The sequence below is a fragment of the Salvelinus alpinus genome, chromosome 14, assembly GCF_045679555.1.
Source record: "Salvelinus alpinus chromosome 14, SLU_Salpinus.1, whole genome shotgun sequence".
In the NCBI taxonomy this organism is placed as follows: domain Eukaryota; kingdom Metazoa; phylum Chordata; class Actinopteri; order Salmoniformes; family Salmonidae; genus Salvelinus; species Salvelinus alpinus.
In genome coordinates, this window is record NC_092099.1 from 10,344,169 (window position 1) to 10,354,411 (window position 10,243).

The following is a 10,243-nucleotide window of genomic DNA, read 5'->3' on the forward strand; positions in this document are numbered from 1 at the left end:
CAAAAGTGAAATTAAGGTATAAAATTCATTTGAAAATATGCTAAAATACTTGATGGAGAGGTGTTAAAAAAAGAATGGGGTAATTGTCGTGTGAACTTAACATATAAAGAATTTAAAAAATAAAAATTCTATAAAATTCAAACAACGTACTACCCCGAGGACATAGAAGTGCCCGTAGTTGCAAAATCATCCAAATAAGATAAACATTGGATGCAGTGCCGCAAAGATGTGAGGATACTTTAACATCAGACGAACAAAATTCAACAAGTATACATTTTGAATTCCTATCGCATATTGATTGCCGAATTAAATGTGCCTTGTTGACCAGCTTTGATTAGATGTCCAACTGCATATAATTTCCCCCTGAAACAAAGGCTATCACTATTCAGAGACACCCACAGTTTTGTTTGCTAGGTTAATTTAAAAAAAGTCGTTATTCAATTAAAACATATTCCAGTCGATATCCGCAAAACATTTTAAAATGTTCTTTCACATTTTCAACTCGGAAAAATGTAACTGCACCTAACTAGAAAACTATTTGATGTTTCATGGAGGAATTGTTTACATGTGACACAAGCTCCTCAGAGGTACAAGCGTAAGGTCGTGGAGCTCCGCACCCAAAAAATTCAGCATCGCAATTTTAGCTTTTGCGACAAATGCAAACGTATTTAATTGTCACTTGACAGTGGCATTGTCGTGAGACTTAAAATAAAGTTATTAATGAATGACATACCTTTAGAAAATACTAATAGACCGTCGTAATGGTCCCTGGTAGCAGAGCTATTTTCCTCGCCTCTTGCGATTCTCTACGGATAGCGGTGCTTACCAAATTTCAGTAATTTAAGCATGTATTTTGGCTAGTGCAGGAAAATCGGGTTTAGTGAAATAAAATGTTTGCATTTAAAGCTTCGGCTCAACAGGGCACACGTATGTTTAGAGTCAAGATTTTAAGCAAATGTGCTTTTAGAAGAAAAATGAGTTCCAGGCTTGTTCTCGGTATTGAGACAAGCTGTGACGAGACAGGTGCGGCTGTAATGGATGAAACAGGCTTAATCCTTGGAGAATCTCTTCATTCACAAAAAGAGGTGCACATAAAGTGGGTACAATCTTGTATTTTTTTTATGTTCATTCAATAAAAGTGATTGTCTTATTTATCCGTGCAATGCCCTCCTTGGTCAAGAATCAAGATAAAACCTTGCAAATGACATCATGTTCTCCATTTGTATTTGATTGTAGGACTGGTGGGATTATTCCCACTGTTGCCCAGCGGCTCCACAGAGAGAACATAGGCCGCGTCGTCCAGGAGGCCATGGAGAGGAGTGGCGTCACCCAGAGTCAACTGTCTGCTGTAGCCACCACAGTGAAGCCGGGCCTGGCCCTGAGTCTGGGGATAGGCCTGGACTTTAGCCTGAACTTTGTAAAACTACACCAGAAGCCCTTCATCCCCATCCACCACATGGAGGCCCATGCCCTGACAGTCAGGATGTTCCAGCCTGTAGTATTCCCCTTCCTCGTCCTCCTAGTCTCCGGGGGTCACTCTCTCTTGGCTCTGGCCAGAGGAATCGATGACTTTCTTCTCCTGGGTCAAACACTGGATGAAGCTCCAGGGGACACTATGGACAAGGTAAAGAGTATAACTTTGAGGAAACACTTATCAGAGGCTGGTGGGTTTTCTTGGCCTTGAATTTGTGACATTTGTGTGTTCACAGGTGGCAAGACGTTTGTCACTCATCAAACACCCAAAGTGCTCCATGATAAGTGGGGGTCAAGCAATAGAGCTTCTGGCTCGAGATGGAGACAGGTTGAAGTTTCTCTTCAAGCCACCAATGGGAGCGCACTATGACTGTAACTTCTCCTTCGCTGGTCTGCGAAATCAGGTGACGATGTCAATACAGAAAAAAGAGGTAGAGGAAGGTAAAATAATTCATAAAGATATAATATGCATTTATATCATAACCTTTCCTTCATCAACTAATAGAATCAGATCACTTAAATTGAAGGACAATTCCACCTAAAAAACAATCTTTTGGTATTTGTTTCATTAGTCCGTTGTTGATATCGGCCCAACATGTTTTGCATGTCAGCCAGCCATCAAGGTTTCGAGATATATAACTTTCAAAATACAGAAATCCCAGCTATATTTCTTTATTTTGAAAGTTATATCTTGATCGCTGATATGCAAAAACATTTTGGGACTATATCAACAATGGACTAATGAAACAAATACCAAAAGACAAGTTTTGTGTGAAAATGCACCTACTTGTTTTTTTTCATCCAAGGTGTGGAGCAGGGAACTTTGTTGTCATGTGTTAATGACATAGCTGCTGCTACGCAGCACACAGTGGCCTCTCACATTGCCAAACGCACACATCGTGCCATTTTGTTCTGTAAGGCCAAAGGCCTTCTGCCTTCCTGCAATCCAACACTGGTGAGTGAAATCCCATCATTGGATAGTGGTTTTCACAGCTATCAAGATGATCTAATCCACAATATTGCATTGAATTATCTCCTTAAGAAAGTATTCACACCCCATGACTTTTTCCACTTTGTTGTGGATTTAATTGTCATTTTTTGTCAACGATCTACATAAAATACTCTGTCAAAGTGGAAGAAGAAATACTAACATTTGTAAAAAATGAATAAGAATAAAACACTAATATACACTGAGTAAACAAAACATTAAGAACACCTGCTCTTTCCATGACATAGAATCCAGGCGAAAGCTATCCCTTATTGATGTCACTTGTTAAATCCACTTCAAATCAGTGTAGATGATGAAGGGGAGGAGACAGGTTAAAGAAGGATATTTAAGCCTTGAGACAATTGAGACACGGATTGTGTGTGTGTGCGCCATTCAGAGGGTGAATTGGCAATAGAAAATATTTCAGTGCCTTTGAACAGGGTATGGTAGTAGGTGCCAGGTGCACTGGTTTGTGTCAAGAACTACAACGCTGCTGGGTTTTTCACGCTCAACATTTTCCTGTGTGTGTCAAGAATGTTCCACCACTCAAAGGACTTCCAGTCAACTTGACACAACTGTGGGAAGCATTGAAGTCAATATGGGCATGCATCCTTGTGGAATGCTTTTGACACCTTGTAAAGTCCTTGCCCCGATGAATTGACGCTGTCTTGAGGCCAAGAGGAACTCAATATTAGGAAGGTGCTCCTACTGTTTGGTATACTCAGTGTACAATGAGCTTCAAAAGTATTGGGGCAGTAACACTTTTTTGTTTGTTTTGGCTCTGTACTCCAGCCCTTTGCGAGGCATTGGAAAACCTCCCTGGTCTTTGTGATTGAATCTGTATTTGAAATTCACTGCTCAACTGAGGGACCTTACAGATACTTATATGTGTGGGGTAGAGATGAGGTAGTCATTCAAAAATACTGTTAAACACTATTATTGCACACAGAGTGAGTCCATACAACTTGTTAAGCACATGTTTACTCCTGAATTTATTTAGGCTTGCATAATTTGTAACAATTTTGAAAAACATAATTCCACTTTGACATTATGGGGTATTGTGCGTAGGCCAGTGACACAAAATCTCAATTTAATCCATTTTAAATTCCGTCTGGAACACAACAAAATTTGGAAAAAGTCCAGGGATGTGAATATTTTCTGAAGGCACAAGTGTTTCTACAAACAATGGTGTGGTGTCCATACGGTGTCCTATGGTGTCCTCAATGTTTTGCTTTGTCAGGTGGTGTCAGGAGGAGTTGCAAGTAACCAGTACATCCGAAAGACTTTGAAGATTGTCACAGACACCACTGGATTACATTTACTTTGTCCTCCATCCAAGTTTTGTACTGACAATGGAGTCATGATCGCATGGTATGTCGAAGACTATTAGTTATTTTGGTTTTGAAAATATATAGGTAAAGTTTTATTGTCACATGCACAAGTACAGTGAAATGCTTAACTTGCATGCTCTACCCAACAGTGCAGTAATCAATATCAAAATAGTATAACTAATTTAAAAAAATATATATATATACACACATACTCATTCAAGGGTTTTTCTTTATTTTTATTATTTTCTACATTGTAGAATAATAGTAAAGACATCAACACTATGAAATAACACATGGGATCATGTAGTAACCAAAAATGTGTTAAACAAATTAAAATATATTTTATATTTGAGATTCTTCAAAGTAGCCACCCTTTGCCTTGATGATAGCTTGGCACACTCTTGGCATTCTCTCAACCAGCTTCACCTGGAATGCTTTTCCAACAGTCTTGAAGGAGTTCCCACATATGCTGAGCATTTGTTGGCTGCTTTTCCTTCACTCTGCGGACCAACTCATCCCAAACCATCTCAATTGGGTTGAGGTCGGGTGATTGTGGAGGCCAGTTCATCTGATGCAGCACTCCATCACTATCATTCTTGGTCAAATAGCCTTTACACAGCCTGGAGGTGTGTTGGGTCATTGTTCTGTTGAAAAACAAATGATAGTCCCACTAAGCGCAAACCAGATGGGGTGGCCTATCGCCTCGCATAGTGCCGTGAATTCTAAATCACAGTGTCACCAGCAAAGCACCATCACACCATCTCCTCCATACTTCACGGTGGGAACCACACATGCAGAGATCATCCATTCACCTACTCTGCGTCTCACAAAGACACGGTAGTTGGAACCAAAATTCTCAAATTTGGACTCATCAGACCAAAGAACAGATTTACACCGGTCGAATGTCCATTGCTCGTGTTTTTTGGCCCAAGCAAGTCCTTTCTTATTGGTGTCCTTTAGTAGTGGTTTCTTTGCAGCAATTCGACCATGAAGGTCTGATTCACGCAGTCTCCTCTGAACAGTTGATGTTGAGATGTGTCTGTGACTTGAACTCTGTGAAGCATTTATTTGGGCTGCAATCTGAGGTGCCAGTTAACTCTAATGAACTTATCCTCTGCAGCAGAGGTAACTCTGGGTCTTCCTTTCCTGTGGCGGTCCTCGTGTGCCAGTTTCATCATAGCGCTTGGTTTTTGCGACTGCACTTGAAACTTTCAAAGCTCTTGACATTTTACGGATTGACTGACCTTCATGTAATGGACTGTCGTTTCTCTTATTTGAGCTGTTCTTGCCATAATATGAACTTGGTATTTTACCACATAGGGCTATCTTCTGTATACCATCCCTACCTTGTCACAACACAACTGATTGGCTCCAATGTATTAAGGAAAGAAATTCTATAAATGATCTTTTAACAAGGCACACCTGTTAATTGAAATTCATTCCAGGGGCCTCATTTATAAACACTGTGTAGGCACAAAAGAAGGCGTACGTCACTTTCTAAGCAAACTTTTTGGGATTTATAAAAAACAAACTTGACGGGAGAATGTGCGGTCCTCCACGGACACTTTTACCCATACGTACGCACATAACATTTACATTTACATTTAAGTCATTTAGCAGACGCTCTTATCCAGAGCGACTTACAAATTGGTGCATTCACCTTATGATATCCAGTGGAACAACCACTTTACAATAGTGCATCTAACTCATTTAAGGGGGAGGGGGGGGGTAGGAGGAATAATTTATCCTATCCTAGGTATTCCTTAAAGAGGTGGGGTTTCAGGTGTCTCCGGAAGGTGGTGATTGACTCCGCTGACCTGGCGTCGTGAGGGAGTTTGTTCCACCATTGGGGTGCCAGAGCAGCGAACAGTTTTGACTGGGCTGAGCGGGAACTGTACTTCCTCAGAGGTAGGGAGGCGAGCAGGCCAGAGGTGGATGAACGCAGTGCCCTTGTTTGGGTGTAGGGCCTGATCAGAGCCTGAAGGTACGGAGGTGCCGTTCCCCTCACAGCTCCGTAGGCAAGCACCATGGTCTTGTAGCGGATGCGAGCTTCAACTGGAAGCCAGTGGAGAGAGCGGAGGAGCGGGGTGACGTGAGAGAACTTGGGAAGGTTGAACACCAGACGGGCTGCGGCGTTCTGGATGAGTTGTAGGGGTTTAATGGCACAGGCAGGGAGCCCAGCCAACAGCGAGTTGCAGTAATCCAGACGGGAGATGACAAGTGCCTGGATTAGGACCTGCGCCGCTTCCTGTGTGAGGCAGGGTCGTACTCTGCGAATGTTGTAGAGCATGAACCTACAGGAACGGGTCACCGCCTTGATGTGAGTTGAGAACGACAGGGTGTTGTCCAGGATCACGCCAAGGTTCTTAGCGCTCTGGGAGGAGGACACAATGGAGTTGTCAACCGTGATGGCGAGATCATGGAACGGGCAGTCCTTCCCCGGGAGGAAGAGCAGCTCCGTCTTGCCGAGGTTCAGCTTGAGGTGGTGATCCGTCATCCACACTGATATGTCTGCCAGACATGCAGAGATGCGATTCGCCACCTGGTTATCAGAGGGGGGAAAGGAGAAGATTAATTGTGTGTCGTCTGCATAGCAATGATAGGAGAGGCCATGTGAGGATATGACAGAGCCAAGTGACTTGGTGTATAGCGAGAATAGGAGAGGGCCTAGAACAGAGCCCTGGGGGACACCAGTGGTGAGAGCACGTGGTGCGGAGACAGATTCTCGCCACGCCACCTGGTAGGAGCGACCTGTCAGGTAGGACGCAATCCAAGCGTGGGCCGCGCCGGAGATGCCCAACTCGGAGAGGGTGGAGAGGAGGATCTGATGGTTCACAGTATCGAAGGCAGCCGATAGGTCTAGAAGGATGAGAGCAGAGGAGAGAGAGTTAGCTTTAGCAGTGCGGAGCGCCTCCGTGACACAGAGAAGAGCAGTCTCAGTTGAATGACTAGTCTTGAAACCTGACTGATTTGGATCAAGAAGGTCATTCTGAGAGAGATAGCAGGAGAGCTGGCCAAGGACGGCACGTTCAAGAGTTTTGGAGAGAAAAGAAAGAAGGGATACTGGTCTGTAGTTGTTGACATCGGAGGGATCGAGTGTAGGTTTTTTCAGAAGGGGTGCAACTCTCGCTCTCTTGAAGACGGAAGGGACGTAGCCAGCGGTCAAGGATGAGTTGATGAGCGAGGTGAGGTAAGGGAGAAGGTCTCCGGAAATGGTCTGGAGAAGAGAGGAGGGGATAGGGTCAAGCGGGCAGGTTGTTGGGCGGCCGGCCGTCACAAGACACGAGATTTCATCTGGAGAGAGAGGGGAGAAAGAGGTCAAAGCACAAGGTAGGGCAGTGTGAGCAGAACCAGCGGTGTCGTTTGACTTAGCAAACGAGGATCGGATGTCGTCGACCTTCTTTTCAAAATGGTTGACGAAGTCATCCGCAGAGAGGGAGGAGGGGGGAGGAGGGGGAGGAGGATTCAGGAGGGAGGAGAAGGTGGCAAAGAGCTTCCTAGGGTTAGAGGCAGATGCTTGGAATTTAGAGTGGTAGAAAGTGGCTTTAGCAGCAGAGACAGAAGAGGAGAAAGTAGAGAGGAGGGAGTGAAAGGATGCCAGGTCCGCAGGGAGGCGAGTTTTCCTCCATTTCCGCTCGGCTGCCCGGAGCCCTGTTCTGTGAGCTCGCAGTGAGTCGTCGAGCCACGGAGCAGGAGGGGAGGACCGAGCCGGCCTGGAGGATAGGGGACATAGAGAGTCAAAGGATGCAGAAAGGGAGGAGAGGAGGGTTGAGGAGGCAGAATCAGGAGATAGGTTGGAGAAGGTTTGAGCAGAGGGAAGAGATGATAGGATGGAAGAGGAGAGAGTAGCGGGGGAGAGAGAGCGAAGGTTGGGACGGCGCGATACCATCCGAGTAGGGGCAGTGTGGGAAGTGTTAGATGAGAGCGAGAGGGAAAAGGATACAAGGTAGTGGTCGGAGACTTGGAGGGGAGTTGCAGTGAGATTAGTGGAAGAACAGCATCTAGTAAAGATGAGGTCAAGCGTATTGCCTGCCTTGTGAGTAGGGGGGGAAGGTGAGAGGGTGAGGTCAAAAGAGGAGAGGAGTGGAAAGAAGGAGGCAGAGAGGAATGAGTCAAAGGTAGACGTGGGGAGGTTAAAGTCACCCAGAACTGTGAGAGGTGAGCCATCCTCAGGAAAGGAACTTATCAGGGCGTCAAGCTCATTGATGAACTCTCCAAGGGAACCTGGAGGGCGATAAATGATAAGGATGTTAAGCTTGAAAGGGCTGGTAACTGTGACAGCATGGAATTCAAAGGAGGCGATAGACAGATGGGTCAGGGGAGAAAGAGAGAATGTCCACTTGGGAGAGATGAGGATCCCAGTGCCACCGCCCCGCTGACCAGAAGCTCTCGGGGTGTGCGAGAACACGTGGGCAGACGAGGCGAGAGCAGTAGGAGTAGCAGTGTTGTCAGTGGTAATCCATGTTTCCGTCAGTGCCAAGAAGTCGAGGGACTGGAGGGACGCATAGGCTGAGATGAACTCTGCCTTGTTGGCCGCAGATCGGCAGTTCCAGAGGCTGCCGGAGACCTGGAACTCCACGTGGGTCGTGCGCGCTGGAACCACCAGGTTAGAATGGCGGCGGCCACGCGGTGTGAAGCGTTTGTATGGTCTGTGCAGAGAGGAGAGAAGAGGGATAGACAGACACATAGTTGACAGGCTACAGAAGAGGCTACGCTAATGCAAAGGAGATTAGAATGACAAGTGGACTACACGTCTCGAATGTTCAGGAAGTTAAGCTTACGTTGCAAAAATAAAATAAAATCTTATTGACTAAAATCTTATTGACTAAAATGATATAGTACTGCTGGCGGTGAAGTAGGCTGGCTAGCAGTGGCTGCGTTGTTGACTTTGTTTGAACGTGTAGCTGGCTAGGTAACCTCGACAATTACTCAAAAACTACACAATTATCTTGGATACAAAGACAGCAAAGACAACTATGTAGCTAGCTAACACTACGCTAATCAAGTCGTTCCGTTGTAATGTAAGTTGTAGTGTGAGTTTCTGCAGTGCTGCTATTCGGTAGAAGTTGGCTAACTAGCAGTGTTAGCTAGCAGTGTTGACTAGGTAGGAGACGGCAGCGCAGCGCGGTGGACGAAAATAGCTGGCTAGTTAACCGAATAATTACTCTAACCAACTCTAAGCTACACAATTATCTTAGATACAAAGATAGCAAAGACAACTATGTAGCCAGCTAACACTACACTAATCAAGTCGTTCCGTTGTAATGTAATCGTTTCTCCAGAGCTGCTATGCTGCTATTCGGTGGCTAGCTGGCTAGCTAGCAGTGTTGACTGCGTTACGTTACGAAAATAGCTGGCTAGTTAACCGAATAATTACTCTAACCAACTCTAAGCTACACGATTATCTTAGATACAAAGATAGCAAAGAGAACTGTGTAGCCAGCTAACACTACACTAATCAAGTCGTTCCGTTGTAATGTAATCGTTTCTCCAGTGCTGCTATGCTGCATAACTTGGAGAAATGAGAAACTGCGACTCCGATGGCAGAAGGATGAAACTCGAGAAACGCTTTGAAATTGATACCATTGTGTCCAATAAATTGAAATATTACCTCACTTCATATGTGAGTTTCCTGGAGTGCACACAAATAAAAACGTGATTTAGGATAAATACAAACGGAGATATGTTTTTGCAAAATAACCCCTCAAATATATTGTACAGTTTAATCAGGAATCATATTTAATTGGATCTGTCATCAAGGCAAAGGCTGGCTTTGTTTAACACTTTTTTGGTTACTACATGATTCCATAGTTTTGATGTCTTCACTATTATTCTACAATATAGAAAATAGTACAAACAAAGAAAAACCCTTGAATGAGTAGGTGTGTCCAAAATTGACTGGTACTATATATAATAAAAACAAGATAGTAAGCTATAATACACAGCTTATAATACACAGGAATTTAGGAAATGGTTGAAGGGAATGCTGGGAGATTTGGCGTCACCTTTGACCTTTTTAAACGTGTTGGCTGGAGTTTTACTGTTCTCTATGGCCAGGGAAGGAGCGTTGTGACAGGTCAAGTGGGACTCTGGCAAATAGTATATATTTGGCTTTAGAGCTTTTGGAGTCCAGTGCATTCAACCACACTTTATTTCAGGAATGGAGTTGAGAGACTGAGGGAAGGAAAGGGCATCCTGTCCCATACTGAGGAGGTCAACTATGAGCCCAAGTAAGTAAAAAAGATGATTAACTTCTATTGATAACAGTTCTATAGCTTAATTGTTGCTCTTTGTGTTCTAGAGCTCCCCTGGGTGTGAACATAACAGCAGAAGTGAAGGAGGCAGCTATCAAACTTCCACCATTAAAGCTGAGGATTACGGACTGACGTTCACTTATGTGCATATCCATGATGCATATAATTCCTACCATTAAACTTTTGAAATACATCCT

The 10,243-nt window shown here is 44.3% G+C and overlaps 1 protein-coding gene across 3 annotated transcripts; it reads left to right on the top strand.

Annotated features, from left to right (window-relative positions):
- Window positions 1-519: 519 nt before the first annotated feature.
- osgepl1 (O-sialoglycoprotein endopeptidase-like 1) lies at window positions 520-10,239 on the top strand. Of its 3 annotated transcripts, XM_071340370.1 has the most exons (7): window positions 520-1,096; window positions 1,237-1,624; window positions 1,710-1,914; window positions 2,280-2,428; window positions 3,702-3,832; window positions 9,951-10,022; window positions 10,094-10,239. In XM_071340370.1, exons 1-7 carry the CDS (start codon window positions 891-893, stop codon window positions 10,176-10,178), a joined length of 1,236 nt encoding a protein of 411 aa, XP_071196471.1. In that variant the 5' UTR covers window positions 520-890; the 3' UTR covers window positions 10,179-10,239. The 3 variants fall into 3 exon arrangements, with proteins under 3 accessions (XP_071196471.1, XP_071196472.1, XP_071196473.1); XM_071340371.1 differs by lacking the exon at window positions 2,280-2,428 and having other exon boundaries at window positions 1,710-1,904; XM_071340372.1 differs by lacking the exon at window positions 2,280-2,428 and having other exon boundaries at window positions 1,710-1,877.
- Window positions 10,240-10,243: the final 4 nt, after the last annotated feature.

What these genes read in the sequence shown, in the direction of transcription:
- osgepl1 (XM_071340370.1), top strand. Translation starts at nt 891, where the DNA reads ATGTTTGCATTTAAAGCTTCGGCTCAACAGGGCACACGTATGTTTAGA. An exon ending in CAAAAAGAGGTGCACATAAA is followed by an intron (nt 1,097 to 1,236) that starts GTGGGTACAATC and finishes ATTTGATTGTAG; the next exon opens with GACTGGTGGGATTATTCCCA. An exon ending in CTTCCTGCAATCCAACACTG is followed by an intron (nt 2,429 to 3,701) that starts GTGAGTGAAATC and finishes TTGCTTTGTCAG; the next exon opens with GTGGTGTCAGGAGGAGTTGC.